The 20,196-nt window shown below is 41.6% G+C and overlaps 2 protein-coding genes across 2 annotated transcripts; both read left to right on the top strand.

The window, feature by feature from the left end:
- The first annotated feature begins 1,489 nt into the window (after positions 1-1,489).
- Positions 1,490-10,051, top strand: lrit1 (leucine rich repeat, Ig-like and transmembrane domains 1). Its single transcript, XM_033012545.1, has 4 exons — positions 1,490-1,611; positions 2,910-3,382; positions 6,371-6,679; positions 8,955-10,051. The coding sequence occupies exons 1-4, from the start codon at positions 1,490-1,492 to the stop codon at positions 10,049-10,051; spliced, it is 2,001 nt and encodes a 666-aa protein (XP_032868436.1).
- Positions 10,052-11,835: 1,784 nt separating this feature from the next.
- On the top strand, positions 11,836-14,905 carry lrit2 (leucine rich repeat, Ig-like and transmembrane domains 2). Its single transcript, XM_033012764.1, has 3 exons — positions 11,836-12,250; positions 12,944-13,725; positions 14,097-14,905. The coding sequence occupies exons 1-3, from the start codon at positions 12,144-12,146 to the stop codon at positions 14,903-14,905; spliced, it is 1,698 nt and encodes a 565-aa protein (XP_032868655.1). The 5' UTR covers positions 11,836-12,143.
- Positions 14,906-20,196: the final 5,291 nt, after the last annotated feature.

Below are 20,196 nucleotides of genomic sequence, written 5' to 3' on the forward strand. Positions count from 1 at the left end.
GGCGGTGCGAGGCAGCAGCTCGGCCAGCTGTGCCAACGTGCCACTCTAACTATAGATGCCCCTAACCTAGGAAAAAGACTGACTACCCACCTTATGTATGACCCTCATGATTTTATTTATTTCTCTCAGCTCCGCATCTCCTGTGCTCCATGGAAAAGAAGTTCCCAGACTTTCCTCATAACTCAATCCCCCCCCCCCCCCCCCCCCCATCCCCAGTAACATCCTCATGAATCTTTTCTGCACAGTTTTAAGCATACTGCCCTGCACTCTGTAGCTGGGTGAGCAGATCTCTACACCATAGGCCTGTAGTTCTCTGCCTTGTCCTTGCCGCCCTTCTGAAATAAAGATACAGCATTAGCCATCTCCAGTCTTCCGCTACCCCACCTGTGAATAAAGATGATGTAAATATCTGTGCCAGGACTCCTACAATTTCTTCCCGAACTTCCCACAATGTGCATAGACATACATGCTCAGATCCAGGGATTTATCCACCTTGAGCTGCCTTAAGACCACCAGCACCTCCTCTGTTGTAATACACATACTGCATGCTCCAATGTAGCACTCTTCGTCAAAAGCCACTCTAGACTGTAGAGAAGCCGGATAGGTGATGTTTCTGATCGCGACCTGTTGCCGCTCCATGTTCTCGAGATGTTGCCTGAAGGGCTGAGTTACTCCATGTCTTTTATTTGTAAACCAGCATCTGCGGTTCCAGTATCACTCTTCATTTCCCTTATCTCCAGGGATTCCATAACTTTCTCCATGGTAAATTCATCCAATAAATATTCATTTAACTCCTCACTCATCTCCTGTCGCTCCATAGACAACCACACTGACCCTCAAGGGGGCCGAATCTTCACGGGTTACCCTTCCTCTCATTATCATTATAGAATCTCTTGGGATTCTCCGTCATCTTCTCTGCCAAGGCTATCTCTTGCATTGAATCAATGGATAAGAGACTGGGACATCCACATTGTGTAGGAAGGAACTGCAGATGCTGGTTTAGTTTGGAGGAACTCAGCAGGACAGGCAGCAACTCTGGAGAGAAGGAATGGGTGACGTTTCGGGTAGAGACCCCTTTTATGAATTTCTTATGAAGAGTCTCGACCCGAATGAATTTCTTATGAAGGGTCTTTACCCGAAACGTCACCCGTTCCATCTTTCCAGAGATGCTGCCTATCCCGCTGACTTACTCCAGCATTTTGTGTTTATCTATGGGACATCCACATTATTGCTCACCATTCACGAGTACAACATTGGCCTGCTATTCTCGGGCCACATGTCAATTGCACGTTTGCAGAAGCAATAAGCATCTGAATGAAAATAACTAAAAAGCCCTCCTTAATCCTCCTCTATCCTTTTTTTATCTCCGGATTCACTCTGCGGCTGATGAGCACTGTGGGACGGTGAACTGCGACGACAGGAGATGCTGCCGAAGCGGAATTAAGCCGGAGAGACCTCTGGATCATTCGTGTCCTGAGCAGCAAGGAAAATGTCGCTTGCCGCTTGCTTGTGTTCCTGGTTGTGCTTTGGTTCTCTCGCTGTAGGGTTCTGCCTGTGTCCTCCACAGTGCACCTGCACCTTCCACAGCAGCATCGATGAACTCAAGGCAAGGTACCTCAGCAATTTAACACTGATCTTGGGTACAGAGAGGGTTATAACTGACTGACAACACATGCACAGTTTGCAAGTATTGTACCACAACATTTATTATGTGCAAACTGGTTCATTTTGATTGTGCTCTTAAAAAATGGTTATATTTACTGATCCGAATGATATCAGCATACATGTGTTCAGGAGAATGGTAGATTAGAAACTTGTCCTGGATAATTTTGAAAATATTTCATAGACTGAAAATGCTGTGTCACACCTGATGTGTTTGAAAGGTCTCATTCCTGTTCAGGGTATTTAATAGTTTATTTTTTTATAATACAATTCATTGAATTCTAATGTTAAGCAAAATGGTAAACGGCAAAATAATAGTCAATTTTGGAAAGTGATAAACGGTGTCTGTGTGATTGAGATTTACATTATCACAATAATACGTGGCCAAAAGCCATCTAGCTCTTGTTACTGACTTCATCCATTTATTCTTAATGATCAGTACACTTTCTATCTTATTGATTAATAATGATGTGATCTATTCATTAAGATGCAAGTCTTTAGATTCCACTATGTATGGTACATAGTAACGCTGAATACAGACAATGGGCTTGGTGACAAATTAGACCTTTGAAGGATTCTTCAGAAATGCTTAATATTCCTGGAAAGATGGGGCTACATAATATAGATGCTCAGGGAACCATTCCACTTGCCCCTTGCCTGCTCCTAAATCTGCTATCATTTCTCACCCACACACACAGTGACATCGACCCACAGGCAATTGCTCAGTACTGGCGGAGATGAACCTTAAACTGCATTTGCTGTCATTTCTGCTCGAGTAGAAAAAAAAGAACTGCAGGTGCTGGTTTACAAAAAAAGACACAAAGTGCAGGAGTAATTAAGTGGGTCAGGCAGCATTTCTGGAAAACTTGGATAGGTGATGTTTCTGGTTGGGACTTGTGTGGCACTTCATTAACTGATTCTGTAATGTGTGGTGCTCATTGTTTGATTGTTGTGGTGACCAGTAAGGCAAATCATACCCCTGGCCTCCAAGTAAGCTGTACAAGAGAGATGGGGGGCAAAGCATGGCAAGTGCTAGGTGGATACAGGTGAGGGGGGGGGGGGGGGGGGGGGGATTTATTGGCTGGTACTTTTCAAATACCTTTCCAAAGGGATGGGTGAAAGTTGGAACAATTGAATGGTTGATGAGTGATGAGAATGATTTCACTTATTTTAGCTGACTGTCGAAATGTTTTACAGGCTGTGAAGAATTAAGTACACAAACAAGAGACTTTCTTCTTACTTTTCAGGACTGTACTGTGCAACAATCCAGAAATGACTTTGATTCCAGGTAACATTCCTGATGACACTTTAACACTGGTGATCGAGCGAACATTAGTTAGACAAGTCTCCGCGCACGCGTTCTCCTCTGCTTCCCGGCTGGAGTGTCTCAGGTTGGCCTTCAACTCCATCAGCGAGTTCAGTGGGGAGAGTCTTCAGGGTCTGATAAGACTGAGGGAACTTCGGCTAAACGACAACGCTCTTTCAACCTTCCCGTGGGAAGCTCTCTCCCACCTGCCTCGTCTCTGGCTCCTTGACCTGCATAGCAACGTTCTCTCATCATTCCCCTCTCAAGCAGGTAGTTACTTCAAAAACATCACCTATCTGGATTTATCAAGTAACAGGCTGAGGACTCTCTCAATCAGTGACATCTCAATGTGGCTGGTGATTCCTCCCACGGCCAGAGTGATTTTATCCACCGTTCATTCAAAACTCATCATAGGTAAGCAGGAAGAATGCTGATTTTCTATATTTGGTAGAATTGGATTTTTTAAATCATATTGTATTGTTTGATAGAAACATTCGTGAACCAATCCATCAATCCTAACCCACAGCAGCAAAATATAGGCCATCAGTCTATCGAGTCTACTCCGCCATTCAATCATGGCTGATCTATCTTTCTCTCTCAACCCCATTCTCCTGCCTTTTCCCCATAACCTTTGATGCCCTTACTAATCAAGAATCTGGCAATCTCCACTTTAAAAATACCTAATGACTTGGCCTCCTCAGATGTCAATGGCAATGAATTCCACAAATTCAAGATTCAAGAGATTCACCACCCTCTGACTAAAGAAATCCATCCTCATCTCCTTTCTAAAGGTGCATCTAAATAATGCATCTAAATAATTTTATATCTAAAGAGATTTGCAGCTGAATTATTGTTTTAAAACTACAGTTAGTTAATATTATGTTAACCATTTTTGAAAAGTTGCATGGTTACCAATAACAAAGACTTATAATTCTCATTTGATTTTGCTTAAACTGTTTTGAATTTTTTTTTGCTATCATTGCCACTTAGAATTGTTTGACTTTGCTGGTGGAATGTGGAAGTTAATCGGAAGGCCAGCATCTCGTGTTCATTTTTCCATTGCCCTTACATTTCTCCGCTCATTCAGACAGTTACAAGTCATCCACAAATTGCTACTACATATATACTACAACAGGTACAGATATCCTTATTTGAAGAATATCCCAAAACCAGGTGAGCTGTTAAGACAACCAAATGGCACTGAGACAATCTTTTTATTTCTGCAAGTTATTTAGTTAACTGAACTTAAATTCTGAAACTACTATGGAGGCTTTTAGTCATAGAGATGTACAGCATGGACACAGACCATTCAGCCCACCTTGTTCATGCCTACCAAGTTGGCATATTGGACTGTTTGCTTGTATTTGGCCCATAGTCCTCTAAACCCTTGTTTTCCATACATCTCTCCAAATGCCTTTTAAAATTCACAATTGTATCTGCTTCTATTGCTTAAATTAAACTTCCACAACTTAAGCTAATGTCCCTGACATTAGGCATCCAGATTAAGTTGAGTAACTTAACCCTAACATTTTAAAGATCAGACTTAAGTCAATTTTGACTTTGGTGAAAGCACTAAACTGGCTAAAGGGCCTGTCCCACTTTCACGACCTAATTCACGACCTTTTTTACTCATGGACATTTTTCATCAGGCTAGAAAAACGCTGCGACCTACTTGATGCCACGAGTACCTACGACTAGCATCACAACCTACCTACGACCTACCTACTGTCTCCTACGACCTCGTGACTACCATGCTGCGAGTTTAAGTCAAGGGCAAACTCGGCAGAGGTCATGAATTAGGTTGTGAAAGTGGGACAGGCCCTTAACTTTATATGCACTGTTAGAGCTTCTTGAACTGTCTGCTGCTATAAATGAAAATAACCTCATTTAAATTGAGCCAGTCCCCAAAAATCAACTCTGTTGATCATTCCTCATACAGTCCCAATTCTGCAAGTTGTTGGTTCATCTCTGGGTTAGCCTGCCATCTAATGGTCATCTTTGAGAAAACCAGGAGGAAATGTTTCAGTGAACTATCCCCCACTTGCTTAACATTATCACCTGGGTAGAACCTAATGAGTTCCTCACCTTCCTCTCTCATTTCTCTCTTTTAAATAATACTTCCCCTCTGCTACTAATAGCTTTTATCAATGCAACATTTGTATGTGTTTGGTACACAAAAATGCTGGAGAAACTCAGCGAGTGCAGCAGCATCTATGGAGCGAAGGAAATAGGCAACGTTTCGGGCCGAAACCCTTCTTCATATTTGTATGTGTTTTCTTTGCTTACCAATTTCTACATTGTTGTTGAACCAACGTGGTCATGGAAGTGGCACAAGTTCAACTAGTCTCCAAAATCTGTACTGATAAGTTGCTGCCAAGCTGTGATTCATGTACTTTAAACTGGTCTACCAAACTGTCTTAAACTCAACTGTTTAGTTTAGTTTATTGTCACATGTACCGAGTCACAGTGAAAAGCTTTTGTTGCGTGCTATCCAGTCAGCGGATAGACATTACCTGACAGATAAACTTTCCAACCTTTTGGGAAAAGATGACTAAACAGGTAGAAATGTATATTTGAAGATCAGTTACACTTGTGCATAGATCAACTTATTTCCAAATTACAAATTATCTGTTTTCTTCCTGCACTGGTTTATTGTACTTCTGTAAACTGAAAAAATCCCCAATTAATTTAACTATAAAGTCAAACTAGACTAGAACCTGCCTTATGCAGCCTCACCTAATCTCAGTTTGAGTACTTCCAATTTTTTTCTGGGACTATCTTGACCCAACCATAACAAGCTTAAACATGTTCAAGAAGGAACTGCAAACGCTGGAAAATCGAAGGTAGACAAAAGTGCTGGAGAAACTCAGCGGGTGCAGCAGCATCTATGGAGCGAAGGAAATAGGCAACGTTTCGGGCTGAAACCCTTCTTCAGTCTGACTACGGGTGCTCACTGTACAGAGTTTGCACCTTCTCCCCGTGACTGCTCAGGCTACCTCCCACACTCCAAAGACGTACAGGTTTGTTGGTTAATTTGGCTTTGATAAATTGTAAATCTTCCCTCGTGTGTAGGATAGTGTTGGCGTACGGTGATCGCTGGCCAGCTTGGACTCGGTGGGCCGAAGGGCCTGCTTCCACGCTGTATCTCTGAACCAAACTAAGCTAAACTAATCCACTCACTGCATTTCTTTGGGGAGAAGTGTGCTGTGTTTTGGGGAGACTTCTCTGCATATTTTGCTCCCTCTTTAAATAATCTCTCCCTCATGTTAAATATTTGCTACACGCTGCAATGGATAAATAATCCATTAAATAAATTGTAATAGATGGATTTACAGCTGATATTGCACAGCATGGTGGTTTTGTTTCATTTAATGAAATATGCAAACATATTCTCTTCTACAGGATTACATAACAATTCTTGGGACTGTGACTGCTGGTTATCAGAACTAGTTCATTTTGTTAAGACGCAGCAGCATCCAACATCAACATTGATGGATCCCGGATTAAAGTGCTCCCAGCCTGCACATCTCTCCGGAGCTCTCTTTAGCAGCATTGAGCTGAGTAAATGCCAGAGCCCCAGCATCTGTGCAGCAGAAAGTAAAGTGACTGCGGTCCCTGGAAGCACAGTCTCTCTTCACTGTGCAACCACCGGAGTTCCCAGCCCGACTATCAGCTGGAGTAGAACGGATAACATGCTGCTGAACGGGACAGGTGGGTATCAGAGCATCGCAGCCAAGTACGAGGGGTGGGAGGTTGCAACCTTCACGTGGTCCGCCCTGCTTCGACGAATGCAATCACCATGGCGTGCACAATCAAATAAGATCAAATAGAACGAGTTGTCCTACAACTTTAGGCTGTGCATGACATAAACAAGAAGCCAAGTAAGATTGAGTTGAGTTCAGTTTATTGTCACGTGGTCTGAGGTACAGTGAAAAGCCCTTGTTGCATGCTAACCAGTCTGCGGACAGACTATACATGATTACAATCGAGCCACCCATAGTATACAGATACAATATAAAGGGAATAACATGAATAACATTTAGTGCAAGGTAAAGTCCGATCAGAGATAGTCCAAGAGTCTCCAGTGAGAATTTACGAAAGCAGTTGAGGATTGCTCACTAGTTGTTGGTGGGATGGTTCAGTCACCTGATAACAGCTGACAAGAAACTGCCCCTGAATCTGGAGGTGCATTTGGCAAAGTTATGTTAAAGATTCACAGAGTTGTATCAACACCCCCCTCACTTGTATCCACTTATCATTTTTGTGGCTTTGCCTTCCCCCCTCCCCCCACACCCCCCCCCAGTCTGAAGAAAGGTCTCAACCCCCGAAACATCACTTACCACCAGAAATGCTTCCTGAGCTGCTCCAGCACTTTGTGCTTTACTCATTCCAGCACCTGCAGTTCCTTGTGTCTCCATTCACAAGATTGAGGGTCAGTTGAAACTTGCATTCTTTCTCAGTAGATCAGAGTTAGAATCATTGATTCACACAGTACTGATACAGGTTACATTTACATGCAGTATCCTATGAAATATGGTGAATGTATAAAATCTTGAAATTTGTTCTAGGGGATGATCCCTTTGAACACAATTGCGCAGAACTCACAAAATACAAACCACAACTATTTGTTAGTTTTATCCACCTGTTTGACCTATCCCATGAGGAGCATTGTTCAGGATTTCTGGCAGGAAATTGGTCTCAACTGATCAATAATCAATTGTTGTTGCAGTACAGTAGTATCTACAGTATTTTGACATATTAAATTTCAGGCTTTAACAAGGAAGAACCTATCCTATTTATTGAATGCCACAGAAGGCTGTGGAGGCCAAGTCAATGGGTATTTTTAAGGCAGAGATAGGCAGATTCTTGATTAGTATGGGTTTCAGGGGTTATTGGGTGAAGGCAGGAGAACTGGGGTTAGGGAGAGATAGATCAGCCATGATTGAATGATGGAGTAGACTTGATGGGCTGAATGGCCTAATTCTGCTCCTAAGATTATGAGCTTGTGAACTTAAGAATTGGCTCACATCAGTAAGTATGGGTTATAAAGTTTATTTGACAATTAATGCAAACTCAACATTGAACATGGAACAGTAAAATACAGGAGCAGACCCTTCGGCCCACATATCTTTATCGACCATGCTAAATTAAGCTATCCCCCATCTGCCTAAACATGGTCCATATCCATACCCCGCATGCTAACATGCCTGTCTAAAAGCCTCTTAAAAGCTTCTGCACCCCTGAAATCTCCTGCCAGGAACCCACCACTCTCTGTGTCAGAAAACAAATGCCTCACTCCTCCCTTTAAACTTTCCTCCTTTCATGTTAAACCTATTCGGCTTGTACTCGCAAGAATTTAGGAGATTGAGGGGGGATCTTATAGAAACTTACAAAATTCTTAAGGGGTTGGACAGGCTAGATGCAGGAAGATTGTTCCCGATGTTGGGAAAGTCCAGGACAAGGGGTCACAGTTTAAGGATAAGGGGGAAATCCTTTAAAACCGAGATGAGAAGAACTTTTTTCACACAGAGAGTGGTGAATCTATGGAACTCTCTGCCACAGAAGGTAGTTGAGGCCAGTTCATTGGCTATATTTAAGAGGGAGTTAGATGTGGCCCTTGTGGCTAAAGGGATCAGGGGGTATGGAGAGAAGGCAGGTACGGGATACTGAGTTGGATGATCAGCCATGATCATATTGAATGGCGGTGCAGGCTCGAAGGGCCGAATAGCCTACTCCTGCACCTATTTTCTATGTTTCTATGTTTCTATTCCCTTTTGCATTTGACATTTCTATACTGGTAAAAAGACTCTGACTGTCTACCCTATCTATGCCTCCCACAATTTTATATAAACTTCTATCAGGTCTCCTAAAAGCAAAACAAATGAGAAAGGACAAAGGATGTATTTCACCTATGACGTAAAAAGATAATGCTTGACCCTTGTACCATGTATTTAACAGCATATGGTTCATTCATTGTGTCTTGCAGTTATACAGGAATACACCAACAGGACCCAGAGCAGGTCTACTCTCAGCCTAGATGATATATCCTACCAAGACTCTGGTGAATATTTGTGCCGAGCCAGTAACCTGATGGGAACATCTGGGGCTATGATGTCCCTGCTTGTGGTTGACTCTGCCAAGGCAAAGGTACCGATCAAAAGCACGTCTGGATGGAGATGTCCCAGAAAACGGAGAAATCAGAAAGCTGCCCGATGCAATAGGAAACTGATTGCCCAGTATATGAGCATGCTAACCAACAAGGTTTCACCCAGAGAGATGCCGAGAAGCTCCTATTCCAGTGGTGGGACAGATTACTTCACCCTGCATCAAGATCAGTTGGATACAGACACAAATGCCCCGGAGTTTGTTTCCCTGAAGATGAATCCTTCAAAAATTACCAGCTTGTCGGAAAATCGCAGAAGTGTCGATGAATCCAGCAATGTAACGTTGAGACCTTCATTGACCACACCTGAAGCAGACTGTTTAGTGAGAACAGTCAGAGTGATAGGGGGCACCTATCACAGTGTTTCATTGGCCTGGCGGTCACCCAAGGCCACAAACGTCACACTTTTTAGCATTTTGTACACAACGTTTGGTGAAAGGGACATGAAGAGGATTAACGTGGGGCCTGGGAAGACTAAGATCACCATTGATGGCTTGATGCCGCAGAACAAGTACATTGTGTGTGTCTGTGTGAAAGGGATCATCCCCAGGAAAGAGCAGTGTGTGATCTTCTCCACTGACGAGGTGGCCCACGCGAGCGGGACCCAGAAGCTGATCAACGGCATAGTGATTACTGTGGCCTGTGTGATTTTCATCCCCCTCACCCTCATCGTCTGCTGCGGTGCCTTGAAGAGGCGCTGCAGGAAGTTTCTGATCAAACCCCCCGAAGACGATGACCAAAACAACTCCTTTGCCCCCTTTGAAAGCTTGGCAATGGGGCCCAGGCCAGACACCACTGAGGAAGATTATCTCACGAATCACAATAAGGATGAGGCCAACAGGCTGCTGTCACCAAGGTCCAGTTACGATTCCGAAGAAGCAACAATTAATGAAGCCCAACAAAATGAATATTTCTGTTGATTGAGGAGGGTGGAGGATGAGAACATTATGGAAGAGAAATACTTTAAAGATGAGGATCTCCCTATTTGACCTTGGCCACAGGATAATTTGATGCAAGCCGGTCATAATTTCCCAACACATCAACAGATCACCCAAAAATCCAAATATTGTTATAGTCATACTATAAATCGTCTGTCAACTATTGTGGGGATTTATTTCGGCAAAAGCCACCAGTTATTATTTCAGAGGTTGCAAACGTTGGTGGCAGAGCAATATTTATTGCTCATTACCAACTACAAATTGCATCTTATGAAGATGGTGGTCTTGGATCATGGTATTCCATGCATTAACGTGTTGTAGGGTAAGGAATTCCAGAATGTTGATCCCAGTTATAAGGAACGAGGGCAACATATTTCCGAATCAAGGTTGTGTATCACTTGGAGGGGAAGATGCAGACATTGCTGTTCCAATTCTCTGGCCACCCTGTTTCTTTTAGGTGATGAGGCCAAGGGTATAAGAAGCTTTGGTGAGTAGAACTCCATATAGTTAGTGAACACTACATCTGCAAAGTACAGGCTGTGGAGGGAATGAGTGGTTAAAGTGGCGGGGATGAAGTCTTACTACCATCTTCTATTGGATATCATCAACCGTCTTGAATAATGTGGTGTTGCTCGCAACCTGACAAGTACATGGATAGGAAAGGTTTGTGCGGATATGGGACAACCCGTGGGTAAGTGGGACTACTATAGGTGGGGAATCTCGGTCAGAATGGGCAAGTTGGATCGCAGGGCCTGTTTCTGTGCTGTATGACTCTAAACGGAAAGTATTCCAATACACAGCTGGCGTGTGCATTGTTGAAGATTGGAGGTTTGGTGATGTTAATGCCATTGACCATCGAGGGGAGTTCAATCTCTTTGATATTGGTGGCTTTCTCCTTTTGAGGTCAGATACATATGCAAGTCCAGCTTCAGAGATTTGAACACAATATTCGAGTGCATTATCATTGTTGTGTTGCAGTGTTTGATGAGCCTTGCATTAGATGGGAGATTAAACCAGGGCTCTGTTTACATTCTTATGTGATCCCACTCCCAGTACTTCTTTCAAATGGTTCATCGTGAAAGACTATTCATCAGAAGAGAGAGAGAGACAGTGGTAGATTTCCTGTATAATGGCAAATCTCATATTGGACCATTTCCTTTATTTTTCCAAATCTTGTTAAAATAATTCTGTTGATGCTTTGGACACTTAATTAAGTTTAGTTTATAGATACAGCTTGAAAACACTGACCCTGTCCTGGCCACGCCCATTCAAGTCAGACCTCAAAACAATTGTCTCCTGTTTAGTTTCTGCTGATGATTACAACACAGACGAAATAAACATTTCAATGGCCCAGTTTTCCCAACACGTGGTTTAAGAGCGGCCTGTTATCAGACGTAGTCTAAACACACATTTCTTACATTGCATGAAATTAAAATAGTTCTGCTAATCCTGTCTTGCCGCTGTCTGGCTAGCACACAACCAAAGCTTTTCATTGTTCCTCGGTACATGTAACGATGAACTAAACTCAAACTCAGATCCAAATTCTGTGCAACTTTGTCACATCTGCCTGTGATCTACATTTGTGTGCATGCAGTCTATGAACCCGATTCATGCATTGATGAACACCAATTTTGTATTCATTTTTATATCACTTGTAGATGTTTACTAACGGCAATGTTGTATCTGAGGCAGGATATGTATCTGATATTAGCAGAACCATTTTCATACCAGATCATAAACGATATGTGTATTTAGACTATGTCTGGCATCAGGCGGCTTGTTAAAATCATATATCATGTTGTTTTAGAATCACTTTGTTTCAAATTCAGAGATTCGCCATATATTGATATATTGCACAAACTCGGAGTGAATTCAAGTTTGGGCTATTTTATTCTCACTGGATTGAAGATTAGGGTCTAATTCAACGTCTGCTCTGACCAACCTTACCTTCTGTTGATTTTAAGTCTGCATCAGATAAGATTACTGTTAATGTGATTAAAGATAATCGCAAACTCTGGGCCCACACATGTTCAGTCGCTACGGTGACTAATGCCTCGCCTGCAGAGAATTCAATATGGACGTGATGTGGAACGTTTTCTGTCTTCTCCTTATCTGCTGTGCTGGAGAAACGATGGCATCCTGCGTGACAGAATGTTCCTGCAGAAATGACAGCTTTGGAAGGTGAGAGTGGGATTTATTCAATTGTATGAAGTACTTCTGACACATGTCGTACATTGTCAAATACATATATATGCAATCCATGACCTACATTAATGAATAAACAAGGTATTATATAGATTTAAATGCAATGTTGGCGTATACACAGTCTAGAAACTCGATTAAACATTCACAGGACTATAGATTCAAATACAATATTATTGTCTACACAATTAAGAACCAGATTTAGTGCATTAGCTTATTAATGTATTATATATCCAAATACAATATTAATGTATATGCAGTCTAAATTAGATTAACATATAAACCTATTTAAATTGCTATATTCATTCAATTGCAATATTGATGTATACATAGTGTATGATCCAGCTTAATGTATAAAAAAAAATATATACGCACGCACACACACGCACGCACGCATGCACACACATATATATATAAACGTAATATATACACACACACACACATATATATATATATATACACACACACACACACATATATATATATATACACATACACACACACACACACACACATATATACATATATATATATACACATATATATACACATATATACATTGTATAGATATCAATATTGCATATATATATATATAATTTATACAATACTGATGTTTGCAAAGCAGTGTTTATTTATATGTATATTAAATCACAGGCATATTTTGTTTCTCAGGAGTTTGATTTGCATGAACTCAGCTCTACGAAGAATACCAACGAACATCCCATCCGATGTTAAAAAAATCAGGATAGAAAATTCTCACCTGGCGGAATTGCCCCAAGGTACATTTTCCTCCAACCCTGCCTTGGAATACCTGTGGCTGAACTTTAATAACATTACAGTCATGCATACAAGATGCATGCAAGGGCTCGGCAGATTATCAGAGCTACGTCTACAAGGGAACAAACTGCGTTCAATCCCATGGACAACTTTCCAGGACTGCCCAGCTTTGACAATATTGGATTTAAAACGTAATCAATTGGATGCCCTTCCAGAGAGCGCACTGAGGTATCTGACCAACTTGACCTATCTGGACTTATCGTTCAACAGGCTTACTGTGGTTTCTGGAAATGTGTTCTTAAATTGGACAGTCTATCAGAGAACACAACAGAATGATGGTCCACGGGATGGTATTGCCAATGCTCTCCTGGCTCTCCATGACAACCCCTGGTTCTGTGACTGTCGCCTTAAAGGTTTTGTACACTTCCTCAAATCCATCAGCCCCCCTATTATTCTGATGAACTCTTACCTAACCTGTTCAGGACCAGATTCCAGGGCAGGTGTCTTTTTCTACAAAGTGGAACTGAAGAGTTGCTTCAAGCCATCAGTCACATCTGAAAACATGAACGTTAGTGCTTCGTTTGGAGAGAAAGTACATTTATCCTGCAGAGCTAAAGGGAATCCTACTCCCACAGTGTGGTGGACAAATGGTGTGAAGATCATTCGGAAAATTAATGGTATGTCATGGAGTCATAGAGTGATAGAGTATAGAACCAGGCCCTTTGCCCCCAACATGCCCACACCGGCCAACATGTCCCAGCTACATTAGTCCCACCTGCCTGCGCTTGGTCCATATCCCTCCAAACTTGTCCTATCCATGCACCTGTCTAACTGTTTCTTAAACGTTAGGATAATCCCAGCCTCAACTACCTCCTCTGTCAGCTTGTTCCAGATACCCACCACCTTTTGTGTGAAAAAGTTACCCCTCAGGTTCCTATTAAATCTTTTCCCCTTCACCTTGAACCTATGTCCTGTGGTCCTCGATTCGGATGCGATTTTTCTCCCTTTATTGCTCCATTACTTAACCAATTCTTTCCATTAATTACAGTGAAACACACAAGTGTTGATGAAGAAACTGTGAATTCGGAGCTGGTCGTTCGTTCAGCACAGGGCACTGATGGAGGAGTTTATATTTGCAGTGCTGCCAACTATCTGGGAAACTCATCTGTGCAGATCCTGGTGAAAACCTTGACTTCAGTAACGTTACCCATGCCCTCGTATCTGCCCCCATCATCACCCGGGGAGGAGAGTGTTTATATAGATGTCAGCATTGCAAAGCAGATGGTGTACGGGATAGTGTTGAAGTGGCATGCAGTAACGCAGAACCCTGCGGAGACCTGGTACACACTGCACTTTGGCAAGTTCGATGATCCCTACACGGAAAAGATTTACATAGCACCGGGGGTGAATACTTACTCCATTAATGAGCTGTTCCCAGCAACAAAGTACAAAGTGTGTGTGGCACTGAGGAACCAATCTCCCACCAGAGGGCAGTGCATCGTGTTTGTGACGGGCACCGATGTCAGTGAAATGGAGCAGAGGGAAAGGTTGATCCACATTATCGTTATTGCGTGTGCCATGGTGTTGGCGGTGCCCGCTGGCATGTACGCCTGCACCACCGACACCCGCTTCAGCTGCTGCTTCGACAAATGCGCCAAGGCCTGTCGGCGACAGAGGCGAGGCGACAAGGCGCTGAGGAAGGCGGCTCAGAACGTCACCTTCGACAGCCTGCAGATGGGGAGCGATGCGGAACTCTGCAACAGGGCCTCCAAGGAAGACAAGAGGAGGCGCAAAAAGTCCGACGATAAAACCCACAAGGCCAAAACTGAACTCAAAACCAGCGATGAATTGTATTAGACAAACTGATTATTAATATAGATAATGTAGGCACAAGGAACTGCAGACGCTGGTTTACAGAAAAAAACACAAAGTGCTGGAGTAACACAACTCAGACCCAAAACGTCACCTGTCCATATTCTCCAGAGGTGCTCTTTGTGTCTTCTTGCGATTGCTCAACAACACTGACTTAATGAAGTCTGAAGAAGGGTCTCGACCCGAAACGTCACCCATTCCTTCTCTCTAGAGATGTTGCCTGTCCCGCTGAGTTATTCCTGCTTTTTGTGTCTATCTTCTGACTAAATAATTAGTGAATATTTCATGTTTAGCACGAAAAGCCTAGTATATATTCCACTACTGTTCACAATATGGAAGAGATTTGAACTTTTATTTTTGCCTTCCATCACAGTGGGGAATGTGGGGGAGTCTCTGTGGTGGATGTTTATGTTAAATGTGTTCCGTTGCTTTTTATTTGTATGACTGACTTGGCAAATGAAATTGCTCGTATGTTGCAAAACATACTTGGCTAATAAAGTATTATTGTATTGTATTGTATTGTATTGTATTGTATTGTATTGTATTGTACAGTTAGTGGGTCTATGCTATGTCCAATGATGGGCATTCAGGTGGAAAATAAAAATGAAATCCCTGTTGATATCCTGTAACTCACATAGAGGGAATTATAACAAATGTGACTGAAATGTACAGGTAGAATTCAATCCGCATCGTAAGATCTTATATGTATTTTGATGTGATGTTACATATTATATACAGAAATAAAAACCTTTGCAATAAATTGTGAAGCAGTGCTGAGTTTCTCAACAATGCTTTCTATTGTATTTCTATTCAGCTCAGTCTGAAGAAGGGTCTCGACCTGAAACGTCACCCATTCCTTCTATCCAGAGATGCTGCCTGTCCCGCTGAGTTACTCCAGCATTTTGCGTCTATCTTCAGTGTAAACCAACTTCTGCAGTTCCATCTAGGATGATAATTTTAAATGAGAGCATATTGAGAGGAAAGGAGAGGAAAGCTGCTTACACAGGGTCATCTAATTGATCCAGCTAAAATCTAGGCTATATCCGGATTAAAATTCCATGCACTGTGCCTCAGGCATTTGTTCTAGGTTTCAGTCCTTGGATACAGTGACTGAAGATGCTTAATATAACGTGAGCCATCTTATTGGTAGGTGAGCTGCAATGTTTAGTTAGATTGGTCTGTTCTTAAACTAATTGCAGGTGTGTTGTAGAGAGACAAAAAATGTGTTGCATCTTGTGTAACGATGTGTGAATGAACCAGTGTAATTCACTGCAGGGTTCCAAGTGATAGGTACTGTGAAGTAAAGGAAACATGTTACAAAATCCCTTTGTATCATCTTGCGTTAACACCTTGGAAGCAGATCTTCATGGAATTCTGCTTTACTATTTATGTAACAATATTGTCTGCTCACTGCCTTTACTCTCTTCCTTTCCTTTTGTAATCCAAAATTCTACTTACAGATGATCTATCTTTACCACTTTCTCACTTTTCTGCCTCCAAAATATAGTTATACTTCTTATACATGATACCAAGCGCTCCCACTTCATAGTCATTGTGTTTAGTTTAGAGATACAGTGCAGAAACAGGCCCTTTGATCCACCGAGTCTACGCCGACCAGTGACCCCTGTACACTTGCACCATCCAACACACAAGGGGCAATTTACCATCTTTACCAAAGCCAATTAACCTATACACCTATACATCTTTGGAATGTGGTAGGAAACCAGACCACCCAGAGAAAACCCACGTGGTCACAAGGAGAACGTACAAAGTCCATACAGCAGTACCCGTGGTCAGGATTGAACCCGGGCCTCCAGTGCTGTAGAGGCAGGGACTCTACCACAGCCCCACCGTGCTGCTCCTAATACAGCATGGAAACAGGCTCTGTGTTTAAGAAGGAACAAAGCCTATTTCCTTTGCTCCATAGATGCTGCTGCACCCGCTGAGTTTCTCCAGCATTTTTGTGTTCCTATGGCCAAAATTGTCCATGCAGACCAAGAGTCATCCAAGCTGCCCAAAAGACCACAGAAAAGTAGCTTCTAAGTGATATTTTATTGCTACCTTAAAAAGTATTAGAAACTAATATTAATTGAATAAAAATTACCCCATTAACCATAAAATTAAAATCAAACTGATTAAAGCAGAAAACGCCTGATGTGAGGTATAGATGCATTTAAGGGGAGGCTGGTCAAGAATGTGAAGGAGAAGAGAATATATTTTTAGATAAGGGCTACGTTTCGGGTCGAGACCCTTCTTCAGACCTGAAACGTCACCCATTCCTTCTCCAGAGATGCTGCCTGTCCCGCTGAGTTACTCCAGCATTTTGTGTCTATGGTACACAAAAATGCTGGAGAAACTCAGCGGGTGCAGCAGTATCTATGGAGAGAAGGAAATAGGCAACGTTTCGGGCCGAAACCCTTCTTCAGATCTGCAGTTCTTTCCTACACAAAGATGAGGGCTACTATAAAGCATTAACACAGACATGGGCTAATTGCATCAAATGGCCTGTTTGTGAACGGCCTCTTTTTGAACTACATACAATAATGTAATTCTATGCAAATATCTTGTAGATATTCTTTCCAACGACTTAATTTATTTTGCAATTATTAGCCAAACCTTGAGATAAATTAGCATACATTAAGCAAATGCATTTAGAAATAGATTTTAAAAGTGGGTTACCTGCTGTTGAAGTAGATGGAGTTAATCTTCAGGATTTTAAACAGGAGTTAATCTGCTCTTGTCTTTCTTGTAAAATGAGTCCAGCTTAATGGAACAAAAGCCTCTTTTTCTGCCTGGCTGCAATGGTCTGAACTGAACATTCTATAGTAGTCTCATCCTGGTTCTTATTAATATGAAACAATGGCATAACTTTTCCGCTATCCTGATATAAAATGGCCTTTGCTCAGAAGAATACTGATGTCAGAGGGCCATAGAATGGAACACAGCATGGAAACAGGCCCTTCAGCCCATCTCGTCCATGCCGACCAAGATGGCCTATCTAAGGAAATCCCATTTGCCTGTGCTTGGCCTTTATCCATTTTAACCTTTTCTATCCATGTATCTGTCCGAATATCTTTAACTTCATTTGGTAGCTCTTTCCGCACAACAACTACCCTCTGTGTGAAAAGGTTCCTATTAAATCTTTCCACCTCTCACCTCAACCTATGCTCCATAGTACTGTGGGAAAAAGACCCCGTGTCTTCACTATATCTTTCGTCCTCATGAATTTATACACCTGTATCAGATCATCCCCCCAGTCTCCTGCACTCCAAGGAATAAAGTACTAGCCTACCCATACTCTCCCTATAATCCTGGCAACATCCTTGTAAATCATCACTTACCTGCTAAATGGCATCTTTCCTCTCGCAGGAAAGCTGGAACTGTACACTAATGGTGAGTTAAATGTACCTTTTAATCCATGGGGAATTCAATAGGATGTTTCTGGATGAATAGACTGAAATGACGGATAGTCCAAATTCAAAACAAAAATGTCAAATCAAAGGATTTTTATTCTGCTCATCTCTATCAATGACCAAGTATTGTTATTTTGCCTCATAGAGTTTTAAAAGATGTAGATGAAAGAAAACATATTGTTTAACAATTCTGACAGAAAATAAACTTTTTACACAAGTTTCAAACTTGCCTTTCTCCCAACTTCATTGTGCTCCGTTGTCCTCCAGTTATTGTCATTAAAAGTAAAAACATGTAAGAAGATAGTCATTTGGAAATGCAGCAGTGTAGTCATAATACTACACCAACGTAGGAAGCCATTGGGTTTGCCTGGAAGAATGAGCTGTTCTGTTAACTAATCTTCACAGTTGGGTGTTTTGACATAGTATCTATTTTCGAGATTGGAAGCCCTTGAAAACAGAGAAGCACGAACATAGGCACCCAATGATCATAGTTTTGTACCAAGTGTAAATCTGATTCAGAATGTAAAAGGTATATAGCTGGATGTTCATCTAAATGGATATTAAAGCATGCAACATCAGATTCAAGAACAACTTATTTCCTGCTGTTATCTGACTCTTGAACTCTCATATGCAAGGCATGAATTATTGATCTTCCAATCTACCTTTTTGCACCTTTTGCACTTTTTTAATTTATAGTTGCAGCACTCTGGTTGTAACTTCTGCACTCTGTTTATTTTCTCTTTTGCATAACCTGATGTAATCATATATGGGATGATTGGCTTGGATAGCAGGCAGGGCAAAGTTCTTCCTCTGTATCTCGGTACACGTAAAAATAATAATGTACCAATAAACCAAACCAATAGAAGGCATGATACATTTTCTTGCAAGTGTTGCAAGTATATCGTTTTATAGAGGGCAGATAGTAGTGAAAGTTTGATGATTACTTCGGTTATGACCTTATCACTTTCAGATGAAATTAATGTCTAGCTGAATTAAACATAGTTCTGTATGAAACACAAACAGTAGTTGTACTGAATCAGAATCATCAACTTTTATTTATCAAAGTAATATAAAATACAAGTCAAAACATTTGAACGCTAGGAAAATATTGTAAATTGTGCTTTTAGAAGATCTATACTAATAACTGGATAAACCAGGGCTATTCACTAAACTGTATTTGTTTTAGCTTTCTGGGGCTGGAGAGAAGATGGAGGTTTAATGAGTTCTACATATTCCCGTGAATTATTCCTGAGGTGCATTGAAAACAGATGAAGTGCAAATCCACCATCAAAAGATGTGAAATACATTAATCCTTTCAGGATGGCTCGCTTTCTGTTCTTTCACCACCTGCCTACAATGCTAGATGCTGATGAAAGACCACATGCCAACTCTTCAGACATTCCCTCCTCTCCTTTCCTCTTTCATCCCTGTCACACTGTCCCCAGGATAAAGGATCAAAGATAATTTGCTATATCCTACCACCAACCTTCATTTGGACAGTGTTTTAGTTAAGTCTGGGGAAATCCTTAAATATATTCCACCTTTCACAGAGATAAACACAAAATGCTGGACTAACTCAGCAGGTCATGCAGCATCTCTGGGGAAAAGTAATAGGTGACGTTTTGGAAGAGTCCTGACCCAAAACATCACCTATTCCTTTCCTCCAGAGATGTAGCCTGACCTGCTGAGTTACTCCAGCATTTTGTGTGTATCTTTACTGTAAACCAGCATCTACAGTTGTTTCCTACACATTCAACCTATAGCAAGCAGATTCAATTGAGTGTTTCATTGGGAAGACCATGCTCATTTATCTACATGGCAGTGAGATTTTTCCACAGTAACTTAGGGAGAATCTAATAAGTT

This window comes from Amblyraja radiata, chromosome 37, assembly GCF_010909765.2.
Source record: "Amblyraja radiata isolate CabotCenter1 chromosome 37, sAmbRad1.1.pri, whole genome shotgun sequence".
Lineage (NCBI taxonomy): Eukaryota > Metazoa > Chordata > Chondrichthyes > Rajiformes > Rajidae > Amblyraja > Amblyraja radiata.

What these genes read in the sequence shown, in the direction of transcription:
- lrit2 (XM_033012764.1), top strand. Translation starts at nt 12,144, where the DNA reads ATGGACGTGATGTGGAACGTTTTCTGTCTTCTCCTTATCTGCTGTGCT. An exon ending in AGAAATGACAGCTTTGGAAG is followed by an intron (nt 12,251 to 12,943) that starts GTGAGAGTGGGA and finishes TTTGTTTCTCAG; the next exon opens with GAGTTTGATTTGCATGAACT. An exon ending in GATCATTCGGAAAATTAATG is followed by an intron (nt 13,726 to 14,096) that starts GTATGTCATGGA and finishes CATTAATTACAG; the next exon opens with TGAAACACACAAGTGTTGAT.
- lrit1 (XM_033012545.1), top strand. Translation starts at nt 1,490, where the DNA reads ATGTCGCTTGCCGCTTGCTTGTGTTCCTGGTTGTGCTTTGGTTCTCTC. An exon ending in ATCGATGAACTCAAGGCAAG is followed by an intron (nt 1,612 to 2,909) that starts GTACCTCAGCAA and finishes CTTACTTTTCAG; the next exon opens with GACTGTACTGTGCAACAATC. An exon ending in CATGCTGCTGAACGGGACAG is followed by an intron (nt 6,680 to 8,954) that starts GTGGGTATCAGA and finishes TGTGTCTTGCAG; the next exon opens with TTATACAGGAATACACCAAC.